The sequence below is a fragment of the Ursus maritimus genome, unplaced genomic scaffold (assembly GCF_017311325.1).
Source record: "Ursus maritimus isolate PB19 unplaced genomic scaffold, ASM1731132v1 scaffold_1, whole genome shotgun sequence".
NCBI classification, from domain to species: Eukaryota; Metazoa; Chordata; class Mammalia; order Carnivora; family Ursidae; genus Ursus; species Ursus maritimus.
In genome coordinates, this window is record NW_024423343.1 from 76059114 (window position 1) to 76079192 (window position 20079).

Genomic DNA, 20079 nt, shown 5'->3' on the forward strand with positions numbered 1-20079 from the left:
TCTTTTCTTTTCTTTTCTTTTCTTTTCTTTCTTTTTTAAATATTTATTGAAGTAACCTCTACACCCAGTGTGGAGCTTGAACTCACAACCCCAAGATCAAAAGTTGCATGCTCTTCCAACTGAGCCAGCCAGGTGCCCCTGTGAGAGGTATTTCTCTATCACATTTGTTCTTCCTACTTTCTAATGACAATACCACTCCAATTTTTATTTCTTTGTTTTTTAAATAAACTTTTAGGTTTGAAACAGTTTTTTTAAAGTAAGCTCTACGCCCAACATGGGGCTTAAATTCATGACCCCAGTTTAACAGTCACATGTTCTACCAACTGAGCCAGCCAGGCACCCCTACTTCAGATTGTTTAAGAAGTTATTTATCTGCCGGCCATTCCTGCTTTATAATTTTGATGCTTGCCAAATTGGAAGTGTATCTGGAAACAGCAGAAAGATTTTGGAATCTGTTGTAGAATTTTATTTCTTTTATCCTAGATTAATTTGGTCTAGAAGTTTTCCTGGGTGAAAAGACCTAAATTGGATTGCATTTTGCATTTTGTATAAATTAATTATACAGAAGGTTATCATTGGAAATGAATTTTTTTAAAAAGATTTTGTCAGAGAGAGCTGGCACAAGCAGGGGGAGCAGCAGGCAGAGGGAGAAGCAGATTCCCTGCTGAGCAGGGAGCCCGATGCTGGGCTAGATCCCAGGATCCCGGGATCATGACCTGAGCCGAAGGCAGACGCTTAACCGACTGAGCCACCCAGGCATCCCAGGAAATGAGATTTTAAAGTCTCATGGGCACTTAGCAAGTCTTGATTGTAACTTAGTTATCAGACTAATACTTAAATGTTGTTGCTCTTAGGTTTCTCTGATATTGTCCCTTTGACTAAACAAAACTATATGACTAACCACATTTTCTTAGTCTTTGAGAAATATTACTGGTAGCATAATTTAAAAATTAAATAAACTAAAAAATATAGTTAGTACTGGTAATAGTAACTATAAAATCATATAATACTGTAGTAGCAATTGATTTTTTTGTATGTCTTTCATTGCAGATGTTACTTTCGCAACTCATTTATAGGTGGAAATAGAAAAATTAGTATTTAGTATATATATGTAATTTTAATTTTAATGGAATTTCAACAGAGCTTAAGAAAATTGGGATATCTTTTTGGGGTGCCTCGATGGCACATTTGGTTAAGCATCTGACTCTTGGTTTCTGCTCAGGTTATGATCTCTGGGTTGTGAGATCAAGCCCCGAGTTGGGCTCCGCACTTGGTGCGGAGTCTGCTTGGGATTCTCTATCCCACTGCCCCTCCTCCCCTCAAATAAATAAATAAATCTAAAAAAAACTGGATATCTTTGTAATGACGTTTCGTATTAATTTTTTTAATAGAGGGGGAGAGCAAGTGTGCGAGTAGGGGGAGGGGCAGAGGGAGAGGTAGAGAGAGAATCCCAAGCAGGCTCCAGCTGTCAGCATGGAGCCCTCTGTGGGGCTTGATCTCATGACTCTGAGATCATGACCTGAACCAAAATCAAGAGTCAATCCCTCAACCAGCTGAACCACCTAGGTGCCCCTGAAGTTCCTGTTTTCTGTGTGGTGCTCATGCCCACCATGATGCAGTGTCCCATTTTGGACTGATTCTGGCAGCTGTATTAAACTCCTTGGATTTTTATTCTTTAAATACATCTTGCTAATCATGCATTTAAAAGTTTCGATTCTAGTTTGGGAAATAATAAGCTATAAAATTTAAGGTAGAAAACTGAGGGTTTTTTTTTTTTTTAATTTTCCCTTTGTATTTTACACCAAGGGGTTATTGTTTACACCAAAGGGTTATTGTTGTTTTATGAAGACTTAGGAAAAAGAAAAATAAGACACAAATGTATTTGTCTTTTGGCTGTTTTTGCTATCTTAACAGGTAGCCTCTTTCTTTGATTCTTATTCTAATTTGCCAATATGTAGCAGGATCAAAGAGCCCAGTGGTAGGACTCAAAGTCATTGAATTTTACTAGCTAGGGGTATTAACTTAAGCTGGTCACTTAACTTCCTCTGTTATGGGTGTTACCCATCTTTTATGGGTGAGGCCCAGAAAATTAGTGACTTGACCAGATTTTTAAGAACCGGGATTTGAATTTGCATTCTCATCATTCAGGCCCTTTGTTAAGAAATAAGGCCTCCTTGGAAAGTGACACACTGGGGAGATTGCCAGAAAAGAAGGGAATTATGGACGAAGTTGGGAGCTAGATAAGCCATTTAATAGGGTCAGGAAGAGCCAAATAGGCAGTTTTGGAAGGGGCAAATGGATCAAAGATGAGAATGTGAGTGAAAAACAGATTTTGACATGGATTTAGTTGGGTGTTTCATATATATCACAGTAACCAATAAAATCTTATTGTCATCACTAATAATGATGCTTTACATGTATTACTAGATATGAAACTATGAAACGATTTTAAATATTTCTGAAAGCTTCATTTTTTTTTTTTAAAGATTTTATTTATTTATTTGAGAGAGAGCATACGAGCAGAAGTGTGGGGTGTGGAGGGGCAGAAGGAAAAGCAGACTCCCTACTGAGCAGGGAGCCCAATGCAGGGCTCCATCCCCGGACCCTGAGATCATGTCCTGAGCTGACGGCAGACGCTTAACCCACTGAACCACCTAGGCGCCCCATGAAAGCCTCATCTTAAATGAAGTGCAAAACTTTGAAGCTCATGAATTTTAAAATAGTTCCAAACATAAAAGTATAGATGAAGTTTTATTCATAGTGACTCAACTTCTAGGAATTACCTTCACAAATGGAGCTTTGAGAAACAAATTGACAACTGCATATGGCATATGGAAGATGCTAAGTAAATATGTCTTGCACGTGCTGCTGTTCATCTTCTTGACTGAATGAAAAAATATTTTTAGACTCTTAACAACAATCTGTAATAGGTAGCAGAAAGTTTTTCAAAGTTTAAAATGGCTGATGTATAAAAATCACCACTGTTCACCTTGTACTTTGACCTCTTATTAAATCAAGTTGATGAGCAGCCTTAATCCAATATATCTCTTTTCTGTTGTTAACATAATGCATAATTGGTCCTGAGGTTATTGAATAAAAAGTACATGAAGATTTTCTTCTCTTCCTAGATACTCAAAATTAGGGAAAATAGCTATATGTTTGTTTTTTTAAAACAAGAACCCCAATTTTAAAAATTTGAGCCAGTGAAATCTAGGAAAATTAGATTCAATGTGGGTTTTATTTTGAGACTTTTCAATAAATAGCTTTATTTGTTATGTTTTCCAATTTTCAGTCTAGGGGTTTCTCCAAATTTCTTCACCAGGATTGATGAATATAGATTACGTGCAAATAAAATAGTGTAAACGATGTGTTCTAACTTGTGCCAGGTATTTCTAATGTCAGAAATGTGCTCTTTAAACATGCCAGCATTAGCAGTCCTGACCTATATAAGATTTCAGCATACTCTAGCAAGAGATATTGAAACCTGGAAGATGGGAAGATAGGAATTCCATTCCATGGAAAGTCCACCTACTCAATGATTCAGCCGCATATCAACTATTGATAAGTGTTCTGTTTTCCATTTAGGGTAGGAGAAAAAGTATTTGATCCTTGATAATGAATAGAGTAGATGTACTGGTTATAGTCCATCTCTTCAACTTTTTGCCTTTTATATAGACAGATGAACTGAACATAGATAAAATAAATTGACTGTAAAATCTTAAAACTTAACATTCTAGAGTATCCCTTTCTGACCAAGCTTTTCAGGTAACTGTCATTAACCGTGGTAGCATAGCTGCTATCCTGCAGAGGGCGCTGTAACTAAAAGTATATCTTGATTGTTCTATAAAACATGTTGCGTAACTCCAAATAAGAAACTTATTACTTATATTTTTTACTGACATCAGAAAAAAAAATCAAAGAAATTGTTGAAACTCTGTTCTCACAGAGTAAAATAACGTGGAGCAGTGTCAATTTGTATATACTAAAGACTTTCTTAAGACTGTACTTTCAGAGATCATTTCTATAGTTTGTATATACTAAAGACTTTCTTGTTTCAAACACATATACACATGATTGAAATCAAAATAGCCTATAAAAATCCCTAAGAAGAATGATGTCATTCAACACATTTGAGAAAACTTGCAAGCACAGCACTGAAACCTTAGTTTTCTCAGTATTTCTTTATATATATATAAATTATATATATATATAATTTTATGGAAGTTTAATCTACCAGTTGAGTGCATCCCATCATGGGTTCTTAATTTAGGATCCGTGAATGGACTTTAGGGTATCTCTTAACACCCTAACATCGTATATAAATCTTTTTTTGCATATATATAAATGTACAATTTTTTGACGAAAAGGTTCATAACTTTCAATAGATTATCAAGGAAGTCCCTGGCTTTAAAAACGGGAAACGAAAGGGTAGGACAGAGCAAAAGGAGATGAATAACCATTGGCCTGCTTTGTGAGTAAAACATTAAACCAGTCACTTTGGGGTATGCAGAAAGGTAAAGATGGCCCTCATTTTCAGGGCAATAAGTGAACTAACATTTACTGGACTGTTTGTTACCCAAAGCCAGGTACTGAACTGGAGTGTTTTTCATGTAGAGTAGTTCATTCATCCAAACCTCATCCCCAGGAGGCAGGTGGTAATCTCAGCATTTTCTTTTTCTTTTTTCTTTTTTTTTTTAAAGATTTTATTTATTTATTTGACAGAGAGACAGCCAGCGAGAGAGGGAACACAAGCAGGGGGAGTGGGAGAGGAAGAAGCAGGCTCATAGTGGAGGAGCCTCATGTGGGGCTCGATCCCATAACGCCGGGATCACGCCCTGAGCCAAAGGCAGAGGCTTAACGACTGTGCCACCCAGGCGCCCCAATCTCAGCATTTTTTAAAAGAGGGGCAGCAGCTATAGCAGGGAAGATCTCCGTTCAAACCTGGTTCCGTTATTGAGTAGCTATATGACCTTGTATGAGTTACTCACTGCTGAGTCTTAGTTTCCTCATCTGTAAAATGGGAATCTTATAGGAATCTTTTGTGAGGATTAAAGAGGTTTTGTTTGGAAAATGGTTGACATAATGGGTGTTTTGTTCAGATTAGATAATAAATGTTAGTTATGAGAAACAAATTTGGAAAAATTAAAGAATTTGCCTCAGAGGCAAAGCCTAGAAGTGGTAGACCTTACTATCTAATTGGGACATTTGATCAACTTAATGCCAATGCAAAGTGGCCCTATTGAATATTCAAACCTGAAAAATCTTCATTAACAAAGATAGAGGACATACGTCTCAGAAGAATAGGATTGGTTTAGGATAGCACCTTCCAACTGAGAATTAAACTCTATGTCAAGTAGTTGAAGAATTCCAGGTTAAAAGATCAAAAGTATTCAGTTAATTAAGTTGGAAAATCTATGAATAAAATGCACTGGCCTTTACAATTTTGTTTGCTTCTGTAGGACCTACGGAAAGCTGGATTGCTGATTTTTGCTAATAAACAAGATGTTAAAGAATGCATGACTGTAGCAGAAATCTCCCAGTTTTTGAAACTAACTTCTATTAAAGATCACCAATGGCATATCCAGGCATGCTGTGCTCTTACTGGCGAGGGGTAAGAGGTCTTCCTTTTGGAAAACGTGTTTAGTTTAGAAACATGTATTTCTTCTTAAAATCAATAAATATTTAAGGCTACCATGTATAAAACAATGTAAGGGAGAGATCTGAGACATAGTCCTTATCTGTAATTAGAGTTTTTAGCTTGGTCCTGTAAAGAATAAAACCTAAAACATATGCATAATACATATAAACATACTGAACTAATCCATGTGAAGAAATAGATGATAGAGTTGCTGTAGGAATTCAGAGAAATGGGAGTGTTGTGGGGAGCTGGACAAGTCAGGAAACAGTTCTTGCGCTGGTGGTGGGTCTTAATACTGTAATGTCCTGTGCCTTGAGTGCTTTCCATACAGTGTATCATTTAGTTGTGGTAACAATCCTGTGGACCAGTTGGTTTTAATTTACATTTTATCCGTAAGGAAGCTGAACTAGAAAAGGATTCAAGTGTGAGACTAATTTGGGATACTCATTTTGCCACCAGTATTGTCAAGAGGAGGTTGTGCACTTTAAAAGGGGGCGGGGGTTTGGAGTTGGAGAGAGTTTGGCATGAAGGTTCCTGGTTTGGGAAAGAAAGTTAGATGCCTACAGTAGAATTTTGCCCTAGTCTAATGCCCAGAGATGAAAGGCTTTCAAGAAAGAAGTGGTTGTCAGCATTGTCAAATATAAGGTCAAGGATCAGGAGGAGGGAGAGAGCGCTGTTAGAAGAGATGGAATAAAGGAGGTTAGAAATAGGATAAAAAGCTAAAAGAGATGAGCAGCTTAAGGTTTTTGTGGTAGTTGTTTTTCCAAAATATGGTGGATCTGTGTATTTAAAAGCAATGAAATTGGAGATGAGGGTTCTAATTAGAGGTCTTAAATTTGAGGTATAGGAAAGGGCAGAAGCTTGGGACAGAGATAGATAGCTTTAGTAACGTATCATATCAGTTCACCTCCACCATGGTCTTGTGGAGGAGAGTTTCTCCCACTTCAGCTACCTCATCTATTTCTGCCCCAAGCTTCTGGTCTTGCCTAACATCAGAAGAACCTCGACCCCAAATTTAAGACCTCTGTTTAGAATCCCTCGTGTATGTATTTAAAAGCAGAGAAAAAAGAATTAAATTGGAGATGAAGATGAATCTTAGTGAAATAGAAGGCCCTATTTTCTGATTACAGACATTTGATAGAGCGTAATTAGAACCTCAAAAAAGCAAATATGTTTGTTTAAAAAAAAGTCACAGATAATACCCATTGTCCACATACTCATTTAGGTAAAAATACCTTATCCATTACATGTTTCTTTGTCAAATAGTTGAATACATATTGATATAGGTATATCTTTATACTTTATATTTGTCTGCCAAAGGTCTTTAAGCAAAAGCACTGATTTTAATACTAAATTTGACAACAAAGAAGGTCATGTAGGATTGGCAGAAGATTTGACTTAACTACTTGGAGTAATTGTGTGGAAATATATCATTAGTTAGGATAGATACAAAGCCTGGCAGTTTCATTTTTAAAAGAGGATATCAATGGATGATGTTCTATCTTTTTAATTTTTGGTTTATGTGGGCTTCCCTCTGCAGTAATTATCAAGTGGAAATGTTTGGTTTTGGAGAAAATGTTTCCCTTCTGCAGTCTGGCCACCTTGATCTAAGCTCTAGGTTTTAGTATTTAGTTGGTATTTTGACTCCCACCTCTGCCATTTGCTAGCGTCTTTTAAGCCTGGGTTCCCATACTTAAGCCTGGGTTCCCTCTTGTAGTATGGGAAGGGTTCTGGTTCCAGCATTGTAAAGATTAAGTACTTAGCACAGTTTCTAGTTTGCTATTAGTTAACGACAGTTCATTTAACAGTTTGGACTTAATTTATTCACCTATTATTTTTATTATTTTGCACCATTTCCTATCAGTAGTTTAAAAGTAAGGAATCTAGTAACAGTAGGGAGAGTATGAGCCAACACCAAAATAACCATTTACTTATCTCATTGTCTTCTTTTTCTTCTTTTACATTATTAGATTCATACTTCCACAAAAATCTGAGTTCTGGTGTTCTTTAATTAAATATAGTAGCATAGTTTATTATCTGTAAAAGCTTCTCATTGATAATAGTTAATATTTTATAGCAGTCTTTCATTTTGTTATAATATACACAGCCATTTTCCTCTCGTTAAACATTTAGTTTTATTTTAGTGAACATCTCTTTTCTATGTTTTGTGCTGTTCTCAATTATGCATTGAGAGATTTTATTCCCTTCAAATTTTTAAAATATATAGATGTAACATACATATTATGTGTATACTTTACCAGCTCAACTGTATAATTAGTTTAATATCCTGCCACTTTTATTTCATTTATATCATGAGCATTTTATCATACTGTAAAATTATCCTTGAAAGGAAATTTTTAATATTTCATGATATCACTGTTCTCTAATTTAAATTTTTTCTGCATTTCTAAGTATTTAAATTTTACTTTTACCTATTAAAAATGCTTTGATGAACAGTCTTATACATCAACCTGTCCTTGTCTCTTACTGTTTTTTTAGAATATATTTCTAGAAGTAGAAAAAAAGATTGATATTTTAAATATTTCTGATACGTATTGCTGAATTACTTTCTGTGGATATTCATTATATAATTATTGAGCTCCTTTTATGTGTCAGGCAGTGGTCTAGGCACTAGAGACGTAACAAAACCAGAAAAGTGTGGTTATACTACTGTATATGAGAGTATGGGTTCACCACAATAACAACAGCATTGAATATTATTGATTTTTTAATCTTTGTTGTTTAGAAAAATGAAAAATGTTATCTTTTAGTTTGTTGTTCATAGCTTTTTAATTGAGAATTTAATCAAATGATTTTCTATTCTTTATAGATTATGCCAAGGACTTGAATGGATGATGTCACGACTTAAGATTAGATGATCTCTACTGACCTCTTCTCATAGACTTTGTATAAACGAAGTGCTGGACTTTACCTGAAAGCTGCAAAAATTAATGGTTTAGATATATTTATAATAAACTGATTTAAACTTTTTCTATAAGAAGAAAAATTAAGACCACTTATTTGAAAACAAAGATGAAGTCTCACTTTCCAATCTGCTTTCTCATTAGTTCCTTCCAAAGCAAGGTCTTTAAAGCTGTGATTGCCATTTTTCTCATAATGAATCCTCTCAGGACATTGTGTAGCCTGTGGTAAGTACAAAGGGAGAGGAAGACATTTTTCACTTTAAGAGCTTTATTGTCAGTATAACCCTCCCTAGTTGAATGTTATTCTCTTCATGTTCCATTAAGTCAAAATACAAATCAGCACAGATACTCAGTTTCCAATATTTTAAAATGTAATGTTAATTATGAGAAGTATTTTGCATAAGGTTGTATATGTATTGTGTATATACCTCAAATTCCACTTTATGGCTTTGATTATGTTCTAAAGAAAAGCAAATAACACAAAAAGTAATAATATCCTTAATGACCATAATGAGATGAGTACTGGCATTGGTGTTAAGTGCCATTTTGTGCTTTCCCCCTGTGTTCTCTGTATTGTACTAACCAACTCGCAAAATCATTGAGCTGCTCTTAAAAAAAAAAAAAGAAAGAAAAAGGAGAAAGCTCAACAGTGTGTACCTATTTTTTTGTTGATCAAATTACATACATGAAAACATATAATCCAACTGAGTAGAGTATCTGCAGATTTTTGGCTTAGTATTATGAATGGACAGATTTTCACAATGAGCAGTTATCAGATTGGTTCCTTTATTGGATCTGTGCCATCTCAATTACTGAGAAAATTGTTAATCCATTAATCAGTCAATCATTAATTGTGATTAAAATTATCAAGTGATTTTTTTTTTCCAACATTAATGGGAAGCTGTTGTGGAAAATAGTCTACCCAGAGAAGTATCACCCTATAAATATTAATCAAATAATTTACCTAGCATCTTCTTAGGAATCGAATTATATGTCAAGCATTTAAAATGAGTTTGAGATGAAAAGTAAAGCTTATTTTCTAAGCAACAAAGGTTATTTCTTAATTTGAAATTTTCTCATTTTAGGAATTGGGATAGTTTGAGATTTTGTTTCTGTACTTTTTTTTAATCTTAACACCACATAAATGCATTGACGATTATAAAATATAAACTTTTTTAAATGCTTTTAAGAATTTGGTTTAAAAGTTGATCAACATGATATATCATTTTTCCAAAGAAGTAACTTGACCCCAAATATCTTATGTTTGCTTAGGATATTATTTTTTTCACTGAAAATGGAAAGCTATGAAGGTTCAAAGTATTTCTGTTGTAATTGTAAACAAACTTATCCTAAATGTGTTCAAACATATTTTTGGGTACTCTCTTTGTATGTGTTTCATGCCGTGAAAATCTGAAGGCTGATCCAAACTGGCATGTTTTAGAATTTTGAAGAAAAGAAATAACTACTTTTAATACCAGCCTTTTAGATTTCATGCAGATTTTGATGAGGGATAATAGTATACACCACAAACATTGACAAAACTTGGAAAGTTTCTTTCTGTAAAATATAATATACTTAATATCTAAATCCAAGTCAGGCATGGGAGGTCAGTGTTTAACAGCAGATGTTTTGTGTTTTATATTTATATTACAATGTTCATAATGCAAGTATAACATTTTAGTATTTGTCAACTTGCTTTTACAAAAGTAAATTCTAAATTACTAAGCTTTATTTGTTCATATGTTCTCATACTTTTTCAAATCATTATTAGGAATTACTTGTTTTATATTAAAAAGTCCCTTAAAAACCCAAATCCATTTTGCAGATGTTGCATTTTCATCAGAGATAAATATTCTGTAAAGTAGTCCAGCAAATTCACATTTTTTACCCTTTTTATCTTTTCATTTGAATAGTCATGGCTTAGTCCCGTGGGTTGCTGCCGCGTCACCTCAGCCTTATACCAGCACATTCCCTTCTCGTCAAGGTGTTGGCTAAAATTTATTCTTAGTTGGATGTTTAAAGCATGCACTACCTTGTTACAGTTGGTTTAGTGTGGTAGGTGACTGACATGGCATCATGAGAATGCATGAAATCTTGTACCACATTTACAAAACATGATTTTTTGTTACATTCTACCTTTCTAGGCTAAACATTAGAAATAAGGTTGTACCTATATACTTGTACATAAAACCAAAATTACAATGAGAAAAATTTTAATTTCATGTATGAATATACATCAAGATAATTTTAACAGTATTATTTCCAAATATGATGGAGAGCCTCATGAGTAGTCATATTGGCGATTTATATGTAGTTTAAGTAGAAATAAGCAAAGGGCAGTGCTTTTGGTTTTTAATGTGCTACTTTTGGGTGTAAACAGTCATCTTATTTAGAGTCATTGTACTCACCTCTGAAAAGAACAAAGCTTCATACCTCTGTACATGTGGCTGGATTTGAATATCCTGTTTGATATTAATTTTAGAAGTCATATAATTATTCTTGATATCTTGGTAAAAATAACCATATGCTATAAGCATTTAAATATGTTTGATTTTGTGATAATAGCATTTATAAAGTATATCTTACACATTATATTGAGGAGTCTAGTTTGAAATTGTTCAGTTCTATCTTCTTTGGCTCTTAGGATGGGCAAAGAATACAGTGAAGGCAGGTGGTTTGGGGGGCAGGGAGCAGTGGGTATGGGATATGACGTTTTGCCTTAAGAATAAAAAAAGTGTTTTAGCACTGCTGGCTGGCATTTTTAATGCAGATAGTTAAGGTGATTTTAAGTGTGGCATAAAATAGAAGAGTTTCTGCTTTCTGGCCTTTAAGAAGTGCCTAGTAGGTAGTTACAGAAAAGTGCAGGGAGCTTGAGGAAAGGCAGGAAGTCCCTGAAATACTCTTTTCTTTTTTGTCTGAGTGTGTAGAATTAAGATGCCTAGAAATGGGGTTCTGTTGTCCTCTCTCTTGTAGCACTTTACATGTCTTGCTGTCACTTACAGCAACCACATACAGTACAGACAACCTCAACATCTGTTTAGATTAGTGTAAATAGAAAAACTGTAAACAACTTTCTAGTTTTCTCTGCAGGCATTTTTGGGAATGTATCTGTAGTGTGTTTTACTTTGTATCTAGAGGATAGCAACACATCCCAGATTTTTCTTGGACTTTGGGGTCTTTTCTCAATTACCCAGTTGTATCCTGGCACCAATCCCTCTTTCAAAGCTGGGTAGAGACATGGTTTCTTTGCATGACTTATCTTTGACCCCTCCCAACTGTCCGAATATCTAGAACTTCTTGCTGCAGATCCACTTTCCCATAGCTTAGACATCCCTCGCTCCCCTGTATCTTCATTCACCATCAGTGAAGGTGTGTTACTCAGTCCTGGAGGTATTCTAAACTTTGCCTTATAGCCGTCATTCCCCAGACCAGTTTCTAAGTAGGTTCTCTAGTTCTTTGGTATCTCCCCACCACTGGCTTGATTTATCAATTTGTACTTTGCTCATTAGAGAGTATTGTCAGGGTTGTTGAGTACATCAGAAGACTGGCTTGCTGTATATACAGCATATGAATTCAGTGGTAAAATCCTTTATACTATATTTAACATTTTAATACTTCTTGATTTTAGCTTCATACACTGAAAAGTAGATTCAGAAGGATAACAGAACTACCTAGACTTTACCAGCTCCTTAAGCTGCTGGTTAAGCATGGAAGGGATGAAGTTATGTATACGTTATCTTACCATTACCAACAATGGATTACGTTTTGGAGGATATCTGTACAAACAACTTGAGTTAGAAAAATATGCCAAACCAGATTTATACGTAGTGTTTCCCCAAAGACATCCTTAAAACCATAGCCCACGTTCTATTTTTTTCCTCATGTTTACTTAAAGAACACAAACATACATTAGATGTCTAAAGGAATTAGTAATGAGAAGCCTATCTTTACAAAATAAGCCTGTTGAAATAGGATTTAAAAGACATCAGAATCATCAGCTGTCATGTGTTGATTCTGTATAGATGTAGACACAGTATAGACAGTACTGACTTAAAGTTCCGCCTATACAAAAATAGAACTTCTGTCTCCTGCCTCCTTGAAGAATGTATGATAGTTTTAAGACCATATTGGTGAAATAAAGGAAAAAAAATTTTTCAAATTTGGATGCTAAAAAAAATGACTTTTCTATTAAACCCTAAAGTGGTGTGTGGAATTGTGAAGAAATTGTAACAGGATATAGTCGGGTTAATTACATGCATTTTTTAAAAATCAATTGTCTAGTTGTTATGTATTGTTCTAAAAACTAAAGTTTATGGTCTTGCCTGCTAGATATGCTGTTCTTTGAAAGAAGATTCCCATAGTCTATACCCAAGAAGTGCCTAAAATTGATTTGTGTGGGATTTTAAGTCCATCTAATAAATTATATGTGTTTTCTATGGTATTATATGTGCTTGGTATACTGATGACAAAGCCCGAAGGATTTCTGAGTCACAGTTTGTGCTTTATTTGAGTAAAAACCAAACAAACAAAAACCTAGATAACAAACCATAGTTTAGGAAATATGAGCAGAATTCTGTTGTCCTTTTGCTAAGATAGAGGCTAGAAAATTGAACCCTATTTCTGTTTTTTTTAACAATAATTTTCACTCACAGAAAATTATATTGTGTGTTTTAAAACTTTGGTGAAAGTTTACTGCTTATTTAAGAGTAGCCTCTTAACTCTCCTGGTACTTAGTGGGGAGTAATTTTGATCACACTGTTGAGATCTTGATCCATTTTGTGTGTGTGCATGCCCAAATCCTTCCTCTTGGTTTAGATTCTACTTACAAACTAAAATACTCGATAGACTCCTATTATGTTTCTCATATTTCCCTTCTTCCGTCCCTCCCTCCCTTCCTTTTTTTCTGACCATAGAGTGTGACTATAAATTCTGGGGGCAGAAACTTCACTGTATATTCAGTGATTTACAATTACAGTGTGTTTATATTTTAAATCATCTTGCATGGAAAGTGAAATGTGTACATGAGTCTAAATAATTGTATACTATTCTCTTCTCCAAAACTTCTTACATTGGTGATATACAGAATTCCTCTAATTATTTTTGCTTGAACTAGTCATTTAGATTGGAGTAGCCTTTTCTTATATTATGTCCCTCTGTGGTTTTTTTGAGAGGAGGTGATACCTGCAGAGCACTTTTAAAAATCTTCTGGGTTAATGTTCAAGATAACACATCGAGGAGGAAGCTGTAATTATGTCTAAGCATCGCTCTTTTGGTTGCTAGAGATGAGAAAAATGCATACTAATTTTAATTTGTGCTTAAAATACATCATACTAACAGTATTGATTTTAAATATGACAAATACTTGTAGATAGTCTTCCTTCTTTATTGTATTTTCCTAGACAAGCCTACATGAAAATGCATTCCAAGTAGTCTATTTGTGTAACTACCCCTCCCAAATTGAGCTCTATGTATATTGACATAGTTGAAGCCACATTTAATACCAAAAGAAATTAGAAAAACTTCTGAAAGTTTTTAGGTTCGCTGTATTGGGATTTCTAATATAATAAAAAGTTTTGAGTCAAGCTTTGTATGCATGAAGAGGCAGAAAAATCTGTCTTTATCTTTTTTTGAACTTGTGCTTCTCTGTATCCTAAGAAAATTTTACACTCAAGGAATATTCCAAAAAGTAAGGATCTTAGAGTACTTAGGTGGTTTATAGTTCATCGCTGCTGATGTGTTAGATACCTAGGGAAATAATGTTTCAGGCCTCTCTTGACAAGACAACTTCACGGATGGCTGGAGGATATTTGTTTTTGTACGGGTTGGGAGGGAATGGCAGATTGGAATAGGGACCTCTTCGTTGGTAAAGCAGTCTTATCAGCTGCTTTGCAGATGTGTTACTTCATTATACTTATAACAGTGTTCTTATGCCCATAACTCACTCAACTGTCAAGCTCCAGAAATGTTAAGGCATTGGTCAGGTGACCAGTGGTAGGGCCTTGTTTATTATGAAATAAAGGAATCATGTCAAGATATGTTTGGGGGGAAATGAAAAATAAGGTTTTACTGGTGAGTTTCCATGTTTAATATGTATATTAACTTTTTTTTTTAAAGTTGCATGTTAACCTGGGATAAAGTGTTGTCTCTGCTTTATGCTTTGAGTAAAAAGGAAAAAAAAATGGGTTAAATTGTTACTGTTATGTACTATTACATATACCTTTTCTTTTAGAAGGGGTTAATTATAATTATTATTCACATGTCTGTGTTGTCAGTGTTTTTATTCTGATTTAGTCTCTGAATGTATTTAGACTTAGTGATGGTAGCTTTATTTACTGGCCAGGGCTGGGATCTGCCAGGGCAGTTGAAAAGATATGATAGCTGCATTATGCAAATGACAAAAGGATAGTCCTGATCTTCTCTGGGAACCTTTTTATGGACTTAGATAATACATAGAGAGCTTTCTATCTTTTTCTTCTGGGTATTTGAATTGGACATGAACCAGATAAATAGTGACCGGTTTATGTAAGTAATTTGTCTTAAACTGTGAGAAAAGTCTGGTCATTTAAAATGAGTATTATTAAAGTGAACATTCATGAGAATGGTTGATAGTAAACAAAAAAAAAGAAAAAAAGTTGGGGAAGAGGAATCACCCCCATGTGTATGCTTATTTGAATATTGTCTGTCTCCCCTCCAGTGGAATGTAAGCTCCAGGACAGCCAGTGACTGTGTTGTGTTTACCAATTTATATCTCTTAGTGCTGAGCACGGTGCTGAGTATGTAACAGGTGTTCCATTTGTATATGTTGATAAATGAATGAATGAGAACTAATAATATTATTGTGGGTTTTTCCCCCATGGATAGGTTTTTTTTACTTATGTAATTATAGCATGCTGACTGATTTAATTCTTATTTAATTCTGCCTTATTTCAGAAAGGATTCAAGGGGACTATATGTTTTTCTCATTAGTTCTTGTGGTAGAAATCAGATTTATTTCCTTAAAAATGGCCTAAAAACATCATGCAGTACAATAAGTGGTGTATACAAATTTTATTTATTTGAAATTTGTGTGGGTCTGCATCTAGGAATGTCAGGAACATAACAGTTTATTGTAAGCATCTGCAGACATTGAAATGGTAAATGATACAAAGCTCTTTTGGGAAAAAAATCTTATCATCATCTTGATCCTTATGCGCTTTTTTCATTTTCACATCTGGATTACCCCTCTTTTGCTACTAAGTCACCTTTGTCCCCTGAAAATAATGAGATTTTCACAAGATATAATAGCCTCTGACAAGCCTTTTAAGTGTGTCCCTTATGACTGGTACCGACCTTTTGTAATTCTGTGACCGTGACCTGCCTAAGTGACCAGTTATTCACATCACTACATGCCTTGCATTTTAGCAAATTATTCTCTTATCAGCATGGATGAGATCTTTTTGAAGCAGTCCCAATGTTTGGTTGCTTCTAGATTTTGGATTCCCAGATAGTATTCTACTGTATTTTCATTATTTTCTTGTGCAAGGAACATTGTGAAGGACATATTCTACTAAAAGCTTTTTTTCATAGTTAGCAATGTTTCTTTCAGCTAGAATTTCAGAAGTGCAACTACTGGATTAAAAGGTATGATGGGGTTTGAGAGAGTGCCTGTTCACATTTAAGTAATATTGTGGGTTTTTTTTTAAAATCTTTCCACTTTAATAAAAGGATAATCATGTTGTCTTACTTTGCACTTGCTAATTGATACTTTCTATATATTTTAGTTTCTTCTTTAGCTTTGTTCATTTATTATTAGAATCTCACTGTTTTTCTTATAAGTCAATTAAATCCTTTAAATAGTAAATACGTTAGCACTTAATCATGATTTTACAGACTTCCCAGTTTGCCCCTTTAATTTTTATAATTATCTTTTTTGGCATTAAAGTGTTTATTAGTGTAAAAAATTACATAAGAAATACATATTTCTTTGAGTAAAAACCCAAAAAGAGATATAGTAAAAAGAAAATTAAAATCATCCATTGTCCCACCATTCTGAAAGCCAGTATTGATACTTTGGGATGGATATGTATGTATATATTTGAGTGTATGTTTTCAATATAGAATTCTAAGTGCCCTGTAGTTTTCCTACAATATACTATAGACATATTTCACATATAAAAATTATTTTAATGATGTATTTGCTGTTTGGGCTGTCCCAATTTATTTAACCAGTCTTCTGTTGATGTACATTAACTTGTTACTTCTTTCTCGCCATTAAAAACAATACCGCAATTAATACTTGAATTTAGTTTTCATTCGATCTACAAGTTGAATTTCTGTGCCAAAGTGTATGGACTTCTAAAAGGCACTAGTGGCATGTTGCCCAGTTGTCTTCTCCAAAGTTCCCGCACGTCCTGATCAGTTCCTCACTCAAACACATGGCCATCTTTATATTAAAGCACTGTATACTGCATTAACCTGTTCTCACTCTTCACAGGCCACGACCGCTTCATCCAGGCATTTCCAGGTTGTTGGTGTATGTTCACCAGTTTTTCCCAGTCAGCAAAATGCAGGTTTCTCTGATCTTCAGCCTGTGATTTGTTGTTGAAAGCTTACTTGTTAACCTCCTTGTAATGTGTCCAACATGTGCTAATCATTGATTCCTTTTTGGAAGAATAGAAGGGAAAAACCTATAAAAATATATACTTCCAGCTGACCTTTTTTAATATTGGGGAAGGATACTCTCCACTTTTTATCATCTGGCATTAGATGACCTGTCTTCTTCCTTGGTGATGCTTTCCTGAAAGCATGTCAGTCTACAACTGTCAGCTTTCAATGCTAGTCCTTTTACTCTTCTGTTAAAGGTTCTTTGTCTTATAGAAAGTTCATATTCAATTTAATAATATAGACTGTACTCTTTCCCAAGTGTGACTGAATTCCCATTTCATCATTATCTTTGTAAGAAAATTGCTTTTGATGAACAAGGTTTTAAGTTTCAGGAACACATCTTTGTTTATTTCAAGTAATACCTGTTTCTTTTTTTTTTTTAAGTCTCAGCTGATCCCTGGGTGAAAAGTGATACCCCACCTGTATAATTACATTTCTTTGGTTTACAACTGAGTTTGAATATCTTCATAGATTTTTGGTCATTTTATTTTATATAAAATTTTCACTCTCCTTTGTACATTTTGCTACTGGGTTTGTGAAAGTTTATTAATCTTTTTCCATGTGTCATTAAACTTTTTACCTTGTTTGTGGTATCTTAAGTTGGTCTCGTGAGAATTCAAAATTTTAGTTGAATATGTTCGCCTTTCTTTTTGGTCTGTGTCTCTTGTTCAAAATTTTTGTGTGGAGAAGATGGAAAATACCACAGCTAATGGTTGTAGGGTATTTTTATCTGTCCTCTGAGTGTGTGATAGTAACTATTCCTTTTTTTCCCCTTAATAAACAGTTTATGGTTAATGTGATAGGATTCATAAAGAGAACTGGTTGGCTTTTTGACCTGTTGGAATATATATCCTACATTTTCTTTAAGTGTTTATAAAGTTTTGCCTTTTTTTCAGACCCTGCCTAAGCCCTACATTGAATACAGTTCAGATGTAAAAGTAAGTGTTGGAAGTCTTGTGTTAATTCATTCAAAAAATACATTCAGTGTCCATCTGTTAATGACCGACATATTAAATTATAATATGAAATGTGCCATTAAAATTTTTTTACAAGGAGACTTTAATAGCATGGGGAAATGATAGTGACATGTGAAGTGGGGGGAAAAAAGGATACAAACTTTTACATCTAATATCTCAACTATGGAAAGTAAGTATAGAAAAAAAGATAGGAAGATATTACAGGTTGTTGTAAGGCAACACCACTATGGTTGATATTTTTCTGATTCTTTGTGCTTTTGTGCTAAATATTCTCTACCAAGCATATTACATTAATAATTAGAAAACAATGTTGGATCATTTTTGTTTGTTTTTAGAATCGTTTTAATTGGGATGGGAAGGAATACAAAAATAGTTTTTAATTTATGAGTAAATGAGATGCTCTTGGGTTTTGTTTCTTGCTCTTCTTCATTTAACACTACATTTGGAAGCCTTATGAAGAGAGATCAAGATGATTAATAAAATTAATTAACTAATGCAATACCAGTTGCAAAGTCCAGTGCAAGGTTGAATGATTTTGTTAGAATTCTCACCAATCATTGTGAATATAAAAAGATTAAGTACTCTTTTGGTTTATTACTTGATATTTCACTGCTCTTGAGCATGATCTTTACTCAGAGGTTATTTTAAAAAGATAAAAGCAAAATATGCAGTGAGAATTAGAAGAAAGAGGTATTCTTTCCAGTGGGGGATTCAAGAAGGCTTCGTGTAAGCAGGATGGTATCGTAAACTAGACCCTGGACTGGACCACAGCCTGGTTAGTAAGCACAGGCCTGCTGTTAATTGCATGGCTTTATGCATATTGCCAGTGCTTTAAGACTTCAACTTCACCATTTTTCAAAACCTTTTTGGCAATGGAACCCTTTTTTAACAAGTGGTATTCTGTGGAACCCTTGTGTAAAAAACAAGTAAAGTTGGTGTTTTATTTCTATACAGTTTCTGTTAGACGCCATGATATTTACTGGGTGAAAATAAGAGCAGTTTAATTAAATTTAATTAAAATTTTCACTTTTAAATTGATTAATGTTTCACATTGATCGATATTTGAGAGTCAGAAAATAATTGACAGAAAATGGAAAAGATTGATTTACTAAAGATAGACATGAATTTGAAGTTATAAATGTGCATATAAATGGTGCTAACATTTTGGCTTTATGTTAATAAAACAAACTTTTTTTAGGAAGAGTGTAGTCATTTTTTTAAGAAAATGTAAAATATTTTTCAGAGTATAAAATAACCTGGCTATTTTTGTACTTAAAAAATTATTTATAGATTAATGGACTGCTTTACTAATATTTGTCAGATGAGAACCTTTAATAAAAGATGTGAGTTGAATTTATACAACATGTTTTTCGTGGTGAATATGGCTCTCAGATATTTTGTTCTTTTCTATTATTATTTGATTCAATAAACTAAGTCGTTTGATTAGACAAAATCATTTGCTACCCCTTAAAATGAATGTAAGAACCCATCCATGAAAAAGCAAAATTGATATATGAATAAAAGTCAGAAGGGAATGACACTAAATGGTTAACAGTGGCTTTTTCTAAGGAATGGGATTATGGGAACACAGTCTAAGTTTTATACCAGGTATAAAAATGACTTAGTTATAACTGTTAAATTAATTTTTTAAGTTTAATAATTACTAGATTGAATAGTTATAATTAGTATCAAATTAATTATAAATAGTATGTTAATTATATTATTGATAGTAATTTGGAACACAAGTATAAGAAATGTAAATATATTTAATGAATAATTAATATAAGCAAATAATAAATTATTTTCTACTCTTAGTATCAAAATTAATACACTGAAAATTAGAAAACAAGCTAGCACTTTAAACATTAATTGTAAATGTATTAAAGTTAAAACTACT

General features: G+C 33.8%; 2 protein-coding genes across 2 annotated transcripts in view; both read left to right on the forward strand.

Annotated features, from left to right (window-relative positions):
- Window positions 1–9209, forward strand: part of ARL5A (ADP ribosylation factor like GTPase 5A) — a 26532-nt gene extending 17323 nt beyond the window's left edge. Inside the window, exons 5-6 of the mRNA XM_040644981.1 lie at window positions 5460–5611; window positions 8469–9209. Coding sequence (XP_040500915.1) covers window positions 5460–5611; window positions 8469–8517 — 201 coding nt within the window. The 3' untranslated portion in view covers window positions 8518–9209. The remainder of the gene's footprint in view (window positions 1–5459; window positions 5612–8468) is intronic.
- Window positions 9210–9347: 138 nt separating this feature from the next.
- NEB (nebulin) overlaps window positions 9348–20079 on the forward strand; it is a 271288-nt gene continuing 260556 nt past the window's right edge. The window contains exon 1 of the mRNA XM_040644991.1: window positions 9348–18143. The gene's annotated coding sequence lies outside the window, so the exon portion shown is untranslated. The remainder of the gene's footprint in view (window positions 18144–20079) is intronic.